Source organism: Melospiza melodia, chromosome 2 (genome assembly GCF_035770615.1).
Source record: "Melospiza melodia melodia isolate bMelMel2 chromosome 2, bMelMel2.pri, whole genome shotgun sequence".
NCBI classification, from domain to species: Eukaryota; Metazoa; Chordata; class Aves; order Passeriformes; family Passerellidae; genus Melospiza; species Melospiza melodia.
Genome location: NC_086195.1, coordinates 124,787,661 through 124,805,861, shown reverse-complemented (window position 1 = coordinate 124,805,861; position 18,201 = coordinate 124,787,661). Strand labels below are relative to the sequence as shown.

The 18,201-nt window shown below is 40.7% G+C and overlaps 2 protein-coding genes across 8 annotated transcripts in view; both read right to left on the bottom strand.

Annotated features, from left to right (window-relative positions):
- RGPD4 (RANBP2 like and GRIP domain containing 4) overlaps window positions 1-2,267 on the bottom strand; it is a 33,291-nt gene extending 31,024 nt beyond the window's left edge. For 2 of the 3 annotated variants that reach the window (XM_063149873.1, XM_063149875.1), the window contains exon 1: window positions 2,169-2,266. In XM_063149873.1, the coding sequence (XP_063005943.1) occupies window positions 2,169-2,243 (75 nt within the window). In that variant the 5' untranslated portion in view covers window positions 2,244-2,266. Of the gene's footprint in view, window positions 1-2,168 lie in introns of all 3 variants that reach the window. The other variant, XM_063149874.1, reaches the window with a different exon arrangement.
- A 3,524-nt stretch (window positions 2,268-5,791) lies between these two features.
- The window catches only part of LIMS1 (LIM zinc finger domain containing 1), a 68,225-nt gene continuing 55,815 nt past the window's right edge, over window positions 5,792-18,201 (bottom strand). For 3 of the 5 annotated variants that reach the window (XM_063149870.1, XM_063149868.1, XM_063149866.1), the window contains exons 3-11: window positions 17,273-17,339; window positions 15,020-15,140; window positions 14,024-14,173; window positions 12,683-12,833; window positions 11,810-11,902; window positions 10,332-10,380; window positions 8,163-8,238; window positions 7,722-7,913; window positions 5,792-7,311 (exon numbers count right to left, since the gene is read on the bottom strand). In XM_063149870.1, the coding sequence (XP_063005940.1) occupies window positions 7,766-7,913; window positions 8,163-8,238; window positions 10,332-10,380; window positions 11,810-11,902; window positions 12,683-12,833; window positions 14,024-14,173; window positions 15,020-15,140; window positions 17,273-17,339 (855 nt within the window). In that variant the 3' untranslated portion in view covers window positions 5,792-7,311; window positions 7,722-7,765. The remainder of the gene's footprint in view (window positions 7,312-7,721; window positions 7,914-8,162; window positions 8,239-10,331; window positions 10,381-11,809; window positions 11,903-12,682; window positions 12,834-14,023; window positions 14,174-15,019; window positions 15,141-17,272; window positions 17,340-18,201) is intronic. The other 2 variants (XM_063149869.1, XM_063149867.1) reach the window with 1 other exon arrangement.

Sequence of the window (18,201 nt, the reverse complement as noted above, 5' to 3'; positions counted from 1 at the left end):
CAACAAGCCTTTATACACATGGTACTTCATACATGACTCATTAAAGAGAGTGGAAGAACAGTGTTATCTACATTTAGTTTATTGCTGTGTAATGTAGCAAGGAAAAAAATATTCCACAAATCAAGAGAGATCTGCCATTTAGCCCTACTGTAGTGTACTGTAATTAGACACTACTGTGTAAGTATACTTGAGGAAACAGCAACTTTTGCTTAAGTCAATCTCACTTGGGTAAGAAAGGCAGTTGATTTCTGACTAAAATAACTTTAACATATACACCCTAGGAGCAAGAGGTGAAACAATCTTCCTGTTACAAGGCCGTACAAAAGAAGCCAAAGTGGCAGAAGCATGATCAGGAGGAAAAGTGAAAGGAGCGAGTTAAAGAACTGAGTTACAAACAAATCAGACAAATTTAAAGCTTGAATTCTCAATATCAGTTCAAAAACAATTTTGCTTTTAAACAAAGAAATGCTCTAGCTAGTTAGAAATGTGATTCCAAACAAGTGTGTATATTTTGAATTCACTTGAATTATAAGTCTCCCTCCCTCACCACTGCAATTAATGCAAAATTTTAAGCAGTTACAAATGAAAGCAGGCCTCCTAGCACACCTCAAGTTTCCAGACTATATTTTTGAAGCCTGCTATAAAAGGGAAACGCCGAAGAGAAACACAATGTCAGAATGGAGCTGCATTTGGCATCTCCTTTTAAACATGGATGAAGGAAACCTCAATATAAATGCTTCGCAGCGTTATAAGCACCCCCTCCTAAAATCAACACAACAGGAAAATCAGTAACATTTCCACCTGTGACTGTGCTTATAGAATTAGTTGTAAGCATTGCTGATTAAAAAAAAAAAAAAATTAAAGAAGTAAATATGGACCAGCTGGTCTTAGCACAACAGGAGAGGGTTTATTTTGTTATTGAGCTCAGTAGGAACACCAAAGCAATTAAAGAGCACCTATGTTCTGAGAGCAATGCCCTTGACATTGGCTGCTCTAAACAGCACCCAAAGCAATTAAGCCACAGAACAACTTTGTTGCTGTTGGGAAAGAGATACAAATAATGATGATGCACACAAGGCCCGCACAAAGGCCCTACTGCATAGCAGTGAACACGATGTATTCACACTACACAACACAGTGCTGAATATTCTAACTTTTAAAAAAATCAATTCAAGAGCAGTAGAACAGGATTTTTCAGGATTAAATAGCTCCCACGAATTGCATCAGACTGCTCACTGAGATCCTTTCCAGATACAATGAAAAATGGTAACAAGTTATGCAGAGGTCCTCATCCTTCTGGCCAGTTACTAAAATATAACAGAAAAATTATTTTTTCCCAGTTCCTCCTCTCCTAATACTACTGCAAAGACAAGAATATTAATGACACAAGACATAAAAGAAAACTGAAAGTGCTTCACGTCTTCCTTGGTTAGATTCTTCTGAAAAAACGAAACCCGGGAATCTTGGTCTGAGAAACGAAACTCGGGAAACACAGGAACTTAACTCTTACAAAACTGAAGAAGTCTGTACTCATGGACTCTAAAACTACACTAGGGCTTACCAGTTGTAAATTACAGGTGCACAGCTCTATTAAACCACTGCTCTCAGTTAGGGAAAGCACCTTCAGCACGCCAAACACCTGGGCCCTTCCTCAGCTCCCCCATCTCACTCGATTTACAGAGACCCTAAGAAATTCTGCGCTCAGAAATACTCCCAAAGACACCTTAACTCACAGAACATCAGAATAGTCAGGGATGGAAGAGACCTGCGGAGATCATCTAGTCCAACACCCTGCCATGGCTCAGTCACCTAGGGCACGGGATATCGGCGCGTCCAGGTGGGGTTTAACTACCTCCAGAAAGACATCCCTGCAGAGAGGGATCCTTTTTCCTCTTACCGCCAAGGACGGACGGGCCAAGCAGACCAAGCCCCCAAACCGAGACGCCGGGAGCCCGCGGAGAGCAGCCGCCCCAGCCCGGCAGCGCAGGGGCAGCGAGCGCAGCCGCCCCCGGCCCGGCGGCAGCGAGGCCTCCCCGCGGCCCCTCAGGACGCGCGGCAGGGCCTTCAGCGCCCCACGCGGGGCGGCAAGGGGCCCCGCACCGGCCGCACGGAGCGGCCGCAGCGCCGCCCGGGCCCGGCGGGGACGGGCAACGCGAGGCCGCGCTCACCTCTCTGGGGGACGGCGCCGCGGCCTGCAAGGAGGCGACGTAGCGCTCCACCTCGGGCTTCGTTCGCCTCATCATGGCGCCGCGGCGGCGGCGGGGACCGCGCCCGGCCTCTGTGGCGGTGGAACGCGCCTTCCCGGACGGCGCGGCGGCAGCGGCCCCGGCCCGGCGGCCGCGGAGGGGAGGCGGAGGGAGGAAGCGCAGGAGCGACGCGGCCGCCGCGCGTTACGCAAGTTCCCGCTCAGCCGCGCGGCGCGCGCAGCCCCGGCGCGTGCCGCCTCCCGCCCCCATATCAACGGCCGGGGGCGGGGCCGGCCGGCGCTGAGCATGCGCGCAGGGGGCGCGGGGGCAGGGGGAGAAAATCTGTCGTGGAAAACTGTGAGAAACCAAATGTTAGCAATTTCTCACCTGAAACTACAACAAACTCACCTCAGTGATATATAAAAATATATATGGTGATTATGTATTTATCACCTAAATAATATACTCTATATATGTATATACACACACACACACATATATATATATTTAGGTAACAAATTTTCCCCTAAAGCTAAGTAACAGTTCTGACACCCTCACCATAAGAATGACTTGAGGACGTGGAAGTGTCGGAGCAAGTCCAGAGGAGAGACGCGAAGTTGGGGGGACTGGAGCATCTCCCCTTCAGGAAGGGTGAGGAAGGTGGGGCTGTGCAGCTTGGAGAAGAGAAGGTTCCACGAAAGCCTCATAGCAACCTTCCAGTATCTGAGGAACCTGCAGGGAAGCAGGAGACTTTGTCTGGACTGTAGTAAAAGAAGGGCAGTTTAGGTTATCTACAAGGAAGAAATTATTCACTGTGATGGCAGTGAAGCACTGGCACAGGCTGCCCAGAGAGGTTGTGGGTGCCCATCCCAGGCAGTTTTTGGGACTGGGTTGGATGGAGTTCTGAGCAATCTGGCCTAGTGGTAAGTATCCCCCATTAAAGACTAGATCTTTAAGGTCCCTTCTAACCTGTAATATTCTATGATTCTATACTTCAGAGCAACTATAAATTTAATCTGTAAGTATAAGAGCCTTCTTACTGAGATCCAGTGTTCTAGAAAATGAGTCTCCAAATATTGTAGCAGCTGTGGTGAGAAACCTTTTTTTCCTAGGACTGTGGCTAGTATAATTAAACAATTAAGCTCTAAAACACAGCTGGGAACATCGACTAAAAGATAGACCAGCAATCCTCAAGGCAGGACAGATTTGCAAGCTGTAGTTTTACAGGTTTGGTGGCTCGAGGATGAGCCCTGTGGTGAAATTCCCAGCAGGAAGCCTCAGATTCTACTCACTGGAATTAGCCATCTTTCCTGCCAGTTCAGATGCTTTGGTCAAAATGAGGCCACTGGGCCATGTCTCTGAAGAAGTGTAATTAAAAATTTCTCCAGTTCTCAATCTCAAACAACCCACTGACAGTCACAGGATTCCTGCTACACCTTAAATATACTGACAGCTCTTACCCTCTTTGCAGAGAAAATAAGGAAACATAGCCAACTTTTTCTTTAAGACCAGCAACATCCATGTAAGACCCTGACTGAAAGCATTAATCCTTTCTTTTATTATTTCTTCTATAATGGTGATTTATTTGGACATTGGATTTAATTCCACAAAAATTTTTTTTTTTTCTGTACTCTTAATGGTGTGCCTGCAGCTGGGATTATTGAACAATTTATTATCTGCACCTGCCAGGCTAAGTAATGGCAGTGTTGGTAACGGTGCAGAGGAGAACATCAGAGTTTCCTGACTCACTGGAGAATATTCCTGCACTCAGCTGATGGGGAGGCATGGGAAATTGCCTTCATATAGACCAGTCCATGCTTTGGCTCTGGTCACTGTCTCACCCGGCGCTGCAGAAGTGACACTCCCTGTGCTGTCCCTGCTGGTCGCAGCAGCAGGTGGGCCAGTACTGCAGAGAGCTGTCCCTGCAACGTGGCTGTGTGTGCTCACTGAACCGGGCACAGGACAAAAGGCTCTAGGCTCAGCTCTTCCCCCCACAGCGACATCCACTGGGGTTTCTGGAGTGCTCCCTACTGTCAGCCTGGCCAGGCTGTCTAAAGGAACCTCTCTTGCCCATGCATAATTGAATTGATCCATGCAGCAGAAAGGGACAAAGCTCCTGAGGCATCCATTCCCAAATCCCAGGCTCACAGATTCCTTAACAGACCTTACAGGGGGTCATGGGTAGAAAAACAGTACTAGCAAACATCTTTCAGGAAAGTATGTGCAGCTACTCTAATATTTATAATACTTTGGGCCAGGAAGTGAGCTTCAGCACCAGACGTGTAATTGTCCAGGCTGCCTAATTGCTAGCTTGCTCCCTGGCTCTGCCTTGCACTGCTTTTAACTAATCCTCTTCATGACCATGTGCAGGGGTATTATACCAATGACAGTTTGTGGCAAAGTTCCCAATAAAGCAGTATGGATTTGGGGAACACTCCACTTGAGATAGGACTCCAGTAATAATATTTTCACCATGAGAGTGATGAAGCACTGGAACATACTATCCACAAAGCCCTGTGAAATCTCCTTGCATGGTGATCTTCTCAGTTTGGCCAAGCAAGACCTTCTGTATGATGCAACTCTGAAGTTAGACTCACTCTGAGCAGATGGCTGGGCTAGCTGATCTCTAGGGGTCCCTTCCATCCAACACTTTTCCACACTTCATCAGGCTTTGAACCCTCAAGTACCCTCAGATGCTTTGAGTGCTGCATCCTGGGGTCTGACACACACACCAGAGTTCATGAAACAGAAGGGGCTGCCTTGGTGAACTGCAGCACAGCGTTCACCATCAGGAACTTGGAAATGGAAAAACCCAGCCTGTGCCAGGCCCAAGGGCCACCAGAGAGCAGGGAAATCTGAGGCCACTGTGCTGCAGATGGATGTAACCCTGAGCAGTGTGGATATGAGCCAGGTCTTGTCATTCAGCTTTGGGGCTAGTGACCCTTCCCAGCTCTGAGCAGTAAGGCTGGGCACACGCAGGCTGAAGGAGGAGATGTACAGGCAGTGTAACATGAAAGCCTAGAAGTCAGAACTTGAAGAGGAAGCAAGAGTGTGTGTGGTCTACTGAATCCATGGCACAGTCCAAAATTCCAACAGGGCTACTGTGCTAGTTAAGTAAACAATTTTTGAGGACATTTTAAACTTGTATAGTCTTAAACAGGGTCGGGGACTGACTACATTTATGAATGTTATGGCATTCAATAATTATGTAGCATAAAACAGCCAAAAAATACCCTATCTAGCAATAAACTGGAAGTTTGGGGTGACAGTTTCATTACAGTGAAAACAGGAGAGACAAAGTTAACAGGAGGGTGTATGTTTTACACTCAGACAAGTTACTTTCTTTAGGAAAACCTAGTGACTGTGCCAATTGAGAAAATACCCAGAATAATCAAGCTATTCCTTATGAAACAAACTGTGGTTTCTTTTATGAACCTTGGAACTACATACAGACACATGCCTTGAGGAAAGGCATATGTCTCCTTTAAATCAAGTTAATGAGGAGGTATTTACAGGTATTTACAGTCACAGGTAAAAGCTCAGGGATCCAAGAGAGCTTTACTGCTTTCGCACCCATCCCAAGCATTTATTTCAGAGAAGCAATACAAGGTTTAATAACATGGCCTTTATTGATGACACAGGAAAGCAGATATTTTAAAGTAACTAATTTTTTCATAAACAGGAGAGAAAATTTTACTTCCTGTTACATAATTACATGAAATCTGTTTAAGTCACTAATGTATAAAAATAAAAAAAAAGTTTGCATACTTCGTACCATCAAGAAGACCTAAGTAGCTGTATTTTCTATAACAAAGGGAAAAATAAAAAAAAATTTGCATGGACAGAACTCAACAGTATAAAACAATTAAATGTATGTTATAAAGTATTTTTATTATTTGTAAGCTCAGTCCTTGAAGATGGCTAAAGTAGATCCTAGCAGGATCAAACCTTGCATATTTACACACAGAGGTGTAAAAGTAATATTGCCAGTTAATTGAAATATGCATTTTCAGTATTGTTCTGAAAATCAATGAAGTCTAGAAGCTAGATTTTAAATGCAGATGTTCACATTTCAAATAAAGTTCTTCTTGCATCCTGTATAATTAAGGCAAAGTATGTTATCTTTTGAAAATACCTTCTATAATAGTTTCTGCATAAAAATATGAAATAAAATATAAAACTATATATATTTAATGGTACAATGTAATGTATGGTCCAGCAGAATAAGGCACAAAAAGTAAATAGAATGCAAAAGCATATATAGAAGTTAATGTGTTATTTTAAGTGGAATATAGCAAAATTCAAGTAGTTCTGAGTATGCTCATTTCTTGCAATAGGAATACATTTTTTATATAAGTATCTCATGCTAAGCCTGATGTAGAAACCTTCTTCATGTAAGCATAATCTATCATGTTTATCATTTTATGTATGTCATTTGTACAGTGGCTGTATTTAGAAATGTGATAGTTTTCAAACCATCTGAAACAAGGCTCCTTAATGAGCTGACTCAGCCTGAACTTCAAGTGTGAACTTTTCCATGAGGCAAAGCGTCCTGGTTTCCTGCCCAAATCACTTGGGCTTGGGTGAGTTTTGTCTGCATGCTTAATATGAAGGTTAATATTTTCACTAACATAAATGACAATACACGTCCCTAAAGTTGAGCACATTTGCCAAGTCTGTTTTCACAGGTGGTGTTCACAAGCAAATTTTCTCTCTCTGAAGAGTTCCACAGAGAATTAGTGTATAGAACGGGCCACCTGCATCAGTACAATGGCATTATTGGTCAAAAACCTTTCAGGTGAGCTGGTATTTATTTTGGAAGTATGGCCTGTTTATCAACAAGTAAGCATCATGTAGAGAGAACAGAGAATCTTAATATATTTTGGGTTGATAGAAGGCATGCATCAGCATCTTTTGTCTGACTGCAGCCTCAAAGCAGCAACTCCCCCCTACCCCACAAGTATTTATCTGCAAGATTTTCACAAAGGAAGAGGAGAGCAGATGAAGTCTTTACTTCCTTCCCAAAGTTTCAGCTAATTTCTTCAGTCTTTTCTTCAGCTCTAGAGGAAACTTCTCGTAACATTTTTTGCACACCGGCTTCATATCAAACTCAACAAATTTATTCCTAAAATAACAAAGCAAAAGAAACAGACAAAGTTTTAACAGATGAGATAGTTAAAAAAATTTTTTTAAAAAATCTCCTATTAAATGTGCACAAGCAAAAAATTAGCCCCCCAATTTTTGTAATCACAAATTTATACAAATAAATTTATACAAATACACTAAGTTATAAGTTCTATACACTGCAGACAGTGATTACAATACCCTGTTGAGCAAGTTGTGCAGATTTTACCCAAAAGCTCATATTTATTAACAGTGTAATTTAGAAAGCCTTTCAAATCTAATTGTAGACTAAACATAAGATAATGGAATAACAGGTTAGTATTTCAAGTTGCAGCTGCGTGAAAGATGTTTTGGTTTTGACTGCCATAACTTCATGCAAAAGTGCAAAAAAAAAACATCCTCAGGACTAACCACAGAAGAAAGGAGCAGAGGTGGCGGTGAGAAGGAAAGGAAGTTTACAAACAGATTGGCTTTTTCTTTTTCTGCTTCTCTTTATCCTTTGCGTCACGTTCCCGTTTGGCAAGTCGTCGCTTAAATTCATCGGGCATTTTCTCATAACAGTGTTTGCAGACAGGTTTTAGATCAATTTCAACAAACTTATCCCTTTAGAGTTAAACAAGAAAAAATAAAGGATGGAAAAGGAGAAGAGTTAGGAAGACTAACTGAAGGAAGACCTGAAGAGACAGTGGAAAGAGATGGAAAGTACTGAGTGGAGCAAGAGGAAGAGACACTTATATCCTCGATGCTGCTTACATGTTTTCCATACAGGAACAGCTACACTATAGCAACATCTACACTTTGAAGAGAACCAGTGATATGTGTTGAAGACATCACACTTATCCATAAACTTACTTGAGAGTTAACTTAGTGTTGCAAGTTGAACAAGCGAAACAGTTCACACACCATGCCTTATTCAGAGCAGACACAACTAGAGAGATGGGAAAAAAGAAATCATTAGCCTTAACAATAAAAAAAAGTGATTACAAAAATTTTAAGTTTACATATTCATGAGGTGTAAGGAACACTCATTGATTCTTGTATTAAGGATCATCATAACGTGGCCAGACTGGCGAGGCACATTTTAGAGAGTAATGAGCAGGACTGTGAAGCATTGATACAGCTGTCCCTGAGGCAAGACCAGCTTAACCTATTTCTGCCTCCTACTTTTTGCTTCCACTTCATCTCATACCCAGCTGCTCTCCAATGGTTCTGTGAGGCCAGGTTCCAACTTAATCAGGAAATGCTTCCAGCTGAAGAGTAATCCAGCACAATTGTGTTTATGTTTTCATACAGTTTCATTTCTCAGATCCAGTTCAGACTGCACTGCAATCAACAGTTGCACTTGCCCAGCTGAAGTAAATAGTGTAAGGCCAGCAGCTAGACACTGCTGGTAAATCAGCCCTACCAAGGTGAAAAAAAAAATGGACTCTCTTTATTCTTTGTGTTGAAGAGAAAGTAACTATTTCCTATTTGTTCTGTGGGTAAATCCAGTTCCTGTTCTTTCTCTCTTTCAGTACAGCTTTCTAGTTTCCCCTTCCAAAATTTTCCTAATTTAGGGAATGCAGGGCAATATTTTTCTTATAATGTTTTTCTCACTCGATCTCTCAATGTTTTTCTCAAAGTATTTTGTCAACAACAAGGAGAACCAAAGCATTGTCATGCAGGGAGTTTTTTCTGCACTATGGGGCAAGCATGTCCACAGAAACACAGTTATTCCACTACTTTCCAGAATAATACTAGACAGGTCAAAGTCTTAGCTCCCAAGCAACCTCAGTAATGCAGTCATAGACACCCTCCTGAAAAACTGCTGCTACAGATATTTGTTTCACCAACAGAAAACAATGCTGGATACCAAATTTGTGACAGCTGACTTAAAATTTGTATTCAGAAATGAGAGAAGAAATGTAATTTAAGACATGCACAAAAAATAAAGAAATTAATGTACACTGTATATTTTCAGTTCAGAGACCAAAACTTAAATTATGGGTATCGGAATATATGGTGAAAGGTTAGAATCATACAGAGATGTATTTATCAGAAAAGTTCAATTTCTGCTCCTTCCTGTAGAATTTTCCTGAAAATGAGGACTCTTTCCTCTAAAGCATTTTGGGTTGTCATTCTGCAGGCATAGTGCAGTCCAGGGAAAGCACATCTAGAGGATGCATGTCTTACCTTATAGTTACATCACTATAAACTAGTTTATGTCTCTTTTTGAATGTTAGAAGCTTCCTCCTGCTTTGCTAATGCCTTTGGCTTAAATGAAGCTAACATAGTATTCACTTTGAACAGGATAAATAGGCATATAATGCCACATTATTTCAGGTAGAATAATTTGCTTTTGGCATTTTATCAGAGCTAGTTATCAAAAAAACCCACAAAAACCCTCAAACCCACCTCCTTCTCCCAAAAAACCCAATGAAACAATAACAAACCAAACACATTACTTGCAGTTCTTCCTTACAGGATATATATTTCCAAGTATGATCATTCCTGGTTTTGTGACATTATCATAAGCCTAGATTTTCAAAAGACAGGTGCTTGAAATAGATAGGTAAATATCTCCAGGATTCAAACTGACATAATGGGAACAAGGCATTTTAAAAAAAATTCCTAACAGTGCCCACTTATGTCTTTTAGTATCTAAATATTTTTCAAATCTGACTCATGAGTCACAAATTCATTTGTGAAGATGCCTGTATGCTTCTGCTTACCCTTGCATGTGTTCTTTTTTGAAGGTGGTGTGGCAGGAAGTGACTTCTGAGCATCTTGCAGCATCCCTGGCCTCTACTGTCACTAAGGGGTTTCACAGTTCTCTTTGGCCATGGGGTGGTCTTCTACCATCATGAAATGATGTTAGGCTTTCCTACCATTTGGTCTCTGACTAATCAGCTCTAATTTAATTTCTGGTCAAGAGAACATCTGTTTTTGTTGTAATGAAAACTGGGCTGCTTCCCCCTTACTTTCACTTTTAAAGAGAACTTCCATCAAAAAGGAACCTTAAGGAAACAGAGAAGTGCTTACCATCTCCTTCAATCACACGGTTGCAATGGAAACAAACATCACCAAACAGCTGAACAGGAAAGAGAAGTAATAAATTTTTAATATAATGATTTTATTGAAGGTAACTTATCAAACTAACAAAACAACTATGTTTCAACTGATGGGCACAATTGCTTTCCTGTTTGTTCCAGTGAAATAAAGAGAATGCTGGCAAGTCTGGTTTGGTTTTCCAAGGACATTTTGCATCATCTCATCACAAAAAGTCATGATAATATTAAAGACGAAAACATTTATCTGCCTTTGATTCTCTGGAAGTATGATTTTGTTTTGTTTCAAGATTTCTCTAATCCTGAAGATTTGAAATACAGCAGTTGGTGTCATGTACACATGGTTACTAACCAGAAAATGGTATCATGTACATATGGTTACTAACCAGAAAATGTAACATTTGGACTAACATGCATGACTAAAATAATGCATTGCTGTAACTGTAAGAACATTTTATCTTTATTTAAAAAAAAGGAAAATTTCAGACAAAAAAAAATAACTCTTTTTCCAGGCTTAACATTTGTCCACAATACAATAAGAAGTGCCAAAAACTTCATGTATGTATGTTTTTTTACTGTAGTAGTTAACCTCAGAAAAGACATCCATCCACTCTACATACAGCTCTTGTCTGGTGCACAGACTTGGCCCATCCCAGCTGCAACACTATTACTGTGAACGTCACAGCATTTACAGTCTGCAAGTGTGCCAGCACCAATCATCTGCCCTTCATCACTAATGACCAATTAAGAGTCCATCTGTAATTAGCAGATGCCATACAACTCCCAGGTGTAACCCTCTCAGGTATTTATGAAGGCAAGGGAGGTGAATGTGACATGACACAGATGGCTTCCAAAGAAAAATATGTCCGTGTATGGTGGGGTGGCTCCCCATCCAAGGGTGTCTGGAGAGGAGTGGTGCTGCCACATGTAACTTCTACATAAATGCAAGTGGTCACTAGAGGGTGTCTTCTGACAAATTTAGTCTTGGAAGTCTTTATTCGCCTAATGACTGAGCAGGAGCACACATCGACACACAGTGTCTTAGAGCAGCAGCTGCAGGGAAACCCACAGCACTCACCGGGGCCTCCAAACGCAGTTAGTGAGTGGCAAACCTTTATTTTCTTAGGAGAGATTACTTGTCATTAGCTGCTCTGATCCACAGACACGTCAAAGCCCTGTAAAGCTCTATTTAAGTACCACTAAGCTCGAAGAACAACTTGATGCTGATTGTCCTGGCCAGCCTTTGTGAAATACCTGCAGTTTTCTTTTTTTATGCTCCACAGATGAATAGGGAAACCTCTATAATTAAATGCAACAGAGCATGCTAATTGCCATTACATCCAGAGGTGCTTTTAACAAAACAGAAGAATGTCCATGTTTTTCCATCTGTATCTAATAAAACCTATTTGTGAGTTTACCACTTAATGCCATTTAAAAAATATGCAACCTTACCTGATTGTAGTGGGTTTCACAATATGCCAAGCCTTTTCTCTCATAATGACGATGACCCAGGAATGGTTTTTCACATTTTGCACAAACAAAATGCTACAAAGAAAATTACAATACATTTTTTTATCTTTTGGAAGTAACGTTATTTTTTCTGGAAAGCAAAATAACCATGTCCACTACTTGAACATGGCTGAAGTCTACTAAGCCATCTTGAAAAGCAGAGTTAAAACTTTTGTTTCTACGTTTAGGCCATTAAAATATTAATTCTTTTAATGTCTTCAATCTAAAAGTTATAAAACACTATCAAGCAATAGAGTCTCAATTTTTATCAATGAACAGAATTAAGAGTTGTTAAATAATTTGCATTATCATTATACCCTTGTGAAGAAAGCATTTCCTAGAGGAGATTTTTTCAAAACAACAGAAGAAATAAACAATTTCTCTAATTAAAATGCAAGATGTGGAACTAAATCTTGTATGTGGCCTTGAAATATGAACTCTCACATGAACTGTTAGAGAAATAGGTACCTAGGGGTATTATGATGCTTAGTAACATGGTTGGCACAGATTTGACTGCTTTTCCACGTGTACTGCTTTGAGCTCTGAAATTTTATTTTGTAAGGACCTTGCTGGCCTTCCTTTGAATTACTGATTTTAGTTCCACAGTCAAAGCTCTCTTTAAGGTGATAGACAAGTAATTCCTATTTCACAGTGGAAGACCAGCCACAGTAAGGTGGAAGAGGGATTTGGAGAAGGCATTTATAATCATTGCTGCAAACTCTGAGAATCCTTTCATTGAAATTGAACAGAAAAATCACAGATAAATATGCTACGGTTTACATTTGTAAGAGAGATCATTTAGCATCTGATGTTTACCTCCACGTGCCATTGTTTGCCCATAGCATTCACCACACGGCCTTCAATTGGTCTCCTACAAGCCCCACAGATGGGGACACCCATTTTGTCATGGCAGGGTAAGCAGTAGAGTTCTCCTTTCAGCTCACGAGCATCAGCAGTAAGTTCCTTCCTGTTCAGAAGTTAATGAATTAAGAGCATGAATAAAGGCACTCAAAAATGTCAACTCTTGAGAGTTTCTACTCTCAAGTGAAAAGTGAAAAAAAAATCAGCATTTGCTTTAGAAATTATATTTTTACTACAGTAATGCAGCAGCATCAAATATAACACAATTCAACACAGTTCAGCTCTGATCTCAGTAAGCTGAGAACAGGCTGCAAAGCAAGGTGCAGTGAGTCCCTCTGGAAACAGCTACTGACTTATTGTCATTCTGCTTAAGCAGCACTAATCTGTGTATGAAAGCTGAACATGTTTAGTTTATATTCTGGCACTTATCACCAGTTTATTTTAGATTTGCATAACTGCAACTGAAAGTAAAATGCAGTTATGCAGTCCTCTATATCTAGTCACATTTTCCTTGTATCAAACTTCAGGGAAAGAGAACTACAGACCCACATGAGCTAGACTTGTTCACTTCCTGTTGCAGAATCTTATAAACTCTACTTTTTAGTAATTTGCATGGCTAGATACTGAGAACCTTAAGCTAAACCTTAAAAGGGACTGTAATCACAAAGATTCTCAACTGGTTGCCACTGATGTAACACTACATACTGTTATTCAAATCAGCCTTTGCTGTGGCACTGAGATAGTAGCTTCCTTTGCAGCAGAAATAAACTAAGAATCCATGCTATGTCCTACAATGCTCCATGCTCCAATGCTCATCTCTGCATAAGTGCAGGATGTAGAAAGGTGCAGTTTCATGAGCTGCACTTGCACACAATGATTAAATGAGATGGGAGAAGGCTTCTAAAACAGACAGGCTTTAAAAAGAGAGAACAAAGTTTGGATGCCGTTGAACTAAAAAAGAAAAAAAACACAGGCAAGATAGTAATTCAAGCAACAAAAAAGAGCCACTTCTTAGCAGAATGGTAAGCTATCATTTCACTACTATAGACATGATAGCTGTGCCAGTACTTGGTATTTTGTAAGGTACTGCCTTGTCCTGCAGGGTCCAATCTTTCTTTATTCCCCAGTAGGTCAGCTGTTGTCTGAACCCCACCAGCCAAAAGCAGTAATACACATCTGGCCACAAGACATCCAAACCCCACCCCCTCTTGTCAGTTGTACAGGACAAGTTTCCACTTTAATTTAAAGCAAATAAGGCCAGCATTTTCCTGTTTCCCATTGCAGAACTCAGGTTACCCGCAGTTTGCACAGTTGAAATGATCAGGGTGATAAGGATCATTTTTGAATATGAGAGGCTGTTCATCAATAATAGCATGACACTTCTGGCAAATGTACTTTCCCAGGCCTCTGGCTTTTTCCTTGTTATGGCAAGGACGGCAGAGATGTCTGAAATGGCATAAAAAAAGAGAGGTAAGTATTGCTACCAGGTACTACAGTGCAAAATATAAACCAAAAATCTCTCAGAACCTCAATTCCATCAGCTCTTTTTTGAGTCTTGTTAAAACAACTTCCTTGCTAAGACAAACCAAGTTCAAAGCACCAAAATGATTGCCCAAGTTCCGGGTGATCATTTAATTTTCTGTCACCACAGGGGTATCATTTCTTCAGCTGAGTTAAAACTGTATTGAAACACAGAAAACAAGGTTTCTTATAGATTCTTGTTGATTAATGTTTTATTTTCAAAATCTTAAAAATTTAGATTAGAAGCTGTATGAGCACACAGGTTCTCCTTCTGTAGATAATTCTGTATATTGTATTATACATAAGAAGCCAATGGCCATATAATACACATGTAAAACATTCTTTTGATCATAGATGGCAAAAATATCCTGCTATGTGAAGGGTCCCACTGAACATTAAGCAATTGTTATTAAATATGGTGCCAAACTAGACCAAAATTGAAGAACCAAGCTGGAAAAAGAAAGTAAACATTTTTATAAAAAAAAATACAATGGTTCTTTACCTGAAAGTTTACTCTCTTATTACATATAACAATGATCCCAAAAGGTCACTGGGTAAAGAAAATGTTTGCCATGAAACTTGCTGTTGAAGCAGGCAAAATGTCAGTATTTTAAGATCTTGTGGTTTTGTGATGCCCGATTAGACCATATCACAGAAAATACTTCAGATGCTCCATTCGAGCTGGAAAGCCTCAGGAACCAAAACCTCTCAGTCCCACTATTAGTTCATTTAACTGATGATCAGTTAACAGAAGGAAGGGTGGAGATTTACCTGCCAGCATTCTTGACAAATCCAATATCAGCCAATACTGCCTGGCAGATATCACAGCAGAAGCACTCTGGATGCCAGCTATTGTTCATGGCTTTAATAACACGACCAATAATGAACTCACCTGTAAGAAACACAACAGCAGGATGTAAAACACCATACTAGACAAACTTAAAAGTGACTCACAAATGTATCACTAATGACTACAATCATCATTCCTTTCCTTACCCCAAAATCTGATAGGACACATTGCTTTCAATATCACAGTTCTGATTCCAAACCCTGGAAATTTGGGTTTGTTTTTTTGTTTTTTGTTATGGGTTAAAAGAAAACATTTTTGCTGATAGAGGACCTTCTGCTATTTATGTACAAGTCCTTCAACATGCACACTCCACCTTCTCCCTGCAATAATCCTATTTTGGTCCCTTCACTGGTTTTACTTATCTGTTCTCAAGCTATTAAGAAATTAATGGAGTACTTAATACAGTAAGTGCTTTCTTGTGTCCTAATCATTTTTCTCCTTCCCTTCTTTAAGAGTATGACAATGTTAATTTGTCACGTACATAGCAGAGGTTTCTACTCCACTAGGACTTGAAGGTATTCTATACTCAAAGCACAACAGAACTGAACTTGGGTGGCTGTGAATATCCTGCAAAAAAACTCCCATGGAGTCCAAATGCAAAGGTGCAGTGAAGCTGCAGAACAGTCAATCCAACACACACAACTTCTGACCTACCACAAGGAGTCCTGCCCCATAAGGCATTAAAAAAATGTGAGAAGTAGTGTTGTGCATGCAGCATGACTGTACTGCACAGGCAGTGGAGTGATGTCCATCACATGTGATTGACATGTGATGTCATGTGCAGTACAGTCACACACTGATTGTTCTCTATGCTGATGGACAGTGTAACAGGGGTTCTGAGCAGTGCAAAATGTGTTGGGAGCTCAGCTTCCCAGTGCTGTCAGAGGCTGAGCTCTGGCTTTGGTTACAGCTCCAATGGCTGCCAAAGGGGAGTGTTCAGGCAGGTAAAGGTGTGGATGACAACATCCAGCATGCGACTCTGTAGCATCCCCATGAAGTCATGGCTTTGCAAGAACAAATCCAATGGACTCCAGACATGTCAGGAATGCTCAAGGCCCCATCTCTGACAACAGCCCCAATGACTTTGTCTGTGTTTTTTAAGTACAAGCAGTGGAAAAGCCCAGCTCTGGGCAGGACCTTAATGATGTTTTAAGGGGGCTGGCAATACCAGGAGAGAGGATAGGAGAAGGTGGAGCTGTGCCAACTGTGCAGGAGAAATCCTGGAGATAGCATAGCTCCTCACAAATTGCCACCAACTCATTTCTTCCTCTTCTTCTGCTTGTTCACATCTGCAGCCTTAAATTCACAGTTCCATAGCATCTGCTTCCCTCTCCCTTGGTCAACACCTCCCTTAGCATCAACACCTCCCTCCACAAAAGGAAAGGCCTCACTGAGATAAATTAAAGCTTTAGCACCTTGCCAAAGGTGCCAAAGAAACACAAGGGCTTCCAGAGCAGTTTAGGAAATAGCCAAATAATAACTTCCCAGCTATGGCCCACCAAAATGTGCCACACACAGGGGAAAAAGAAAACATGCAAGTGATTACAGTGCAGCAGATGCACAAGAATCTACATCAACAGTGGCAAATAAAAAGCAGCTCTCAGTATCATGTAGGATTGACATTAGACACTGAAGCCTGAAAGGTATGTTTCAAAAAAATCAGCAGGGTCCAGCTGACCATCACTTGATTATAACACTAGATAATGAATATTGTCTCAGGTTCTGTGAAGTAGGACAGCACAGCTGGGCTACAAAAGTCAAAGCAGATGACAAAGTCTTGTTGCATGGTTTCAGCTACATGAGAAGGGACAAATGTCAGCACCTAGAGATGTACAGATATAAATAATCATGAGTATTATATATATTTGTATATGCAATTGTATATGCAATTTATGAACGGTCTGTGCATTGGATCATTGGCTCAACAGCTAAATTATTTACTAAAATAACTTTATTTAAAAATTATTTATTAAATAAATATTTTTAAATCCTACTGGTTTACGACCTTTAGAAAAAGCAACTCGCCAGTTTGCCTGAAGTCCAGCTCATTCCTGAAGTACAGATGCTCAGCTGAACACAAGCACCTCCCAGGAAACAGATACAAGGGCAGCACAGCTTCCCCCAGTGACACTCCCATTTGTGATCAGTGTGAAGTATTTCACCTTAGAACTTACCACATTGATGGCAGCAAGGGGCAAAAAGCATTTGAAAATCATGTTCACAGTACTTCCTCCCTTCAAACTGAAAATAGAAAGAGGGATGAGGAACTGGCACTTAACATAAAATGCAGTAACAGCCTATTGTGTTTCCAGATACAATTAGGTAGTAAAACAAGAGGGGCTGAGCAAAAGCAACCAGACCATGAGCTACATGTGCTAGGCATTACACCCACCCGCCTTAATTCACCTACTAGTTAGCATGGAGTGTTAATAGCACACCATTTCTCCAGTACTGCTGAGAGTGTAAGGCGTTTTCCGTCACCCATTTACATCACAAGAGACATCTGAATTTTGACAGACTACTGAAACTGAAGCAACCAAACACATTCTGAGCAGGAAATTAGCTAACAAACAGTATTGGCCAGCAGGAGGGGAGAAGCATTTTCCTCAAACCTATTTGATGTCTTCCTCATTCTACATTTCCTGCCAGAATGACCCAGCCAGCATACCAGAGGGTGGAGGTGGGGGTAGGAAGAACACCCAGGGGCAGAAATCTTTGCAATTTATGAAGCAGTTCAGCCAAAACATGAAGGGAAATAAACCTTTTCCTTCATGATGTTTATTTCATAGAATCATAAAATCATTTAGGTGGGGAAATATCCTTAAAATAATCAAGTCCAAATATTAAAGAGTAAAGTTCACTACATCGATCAAGTTAAATTTATTTTAAGGGATTTGAATTTTATCACAGCTTATGTAACTTCAGCTACATTTCAAGCTCCCATTGAAAAAAAATCCATATGGAATAAAAAGATTCAACAGCACTGCATTCATTAGTAGCTTAGCCGATGAATATGTAAAAACATGTAGGCAAATATGTGCTGAAATGAAGGGAAATGTTTAGATACCTTCAGGCACCATTATTATTAGACACAAATGCCAAT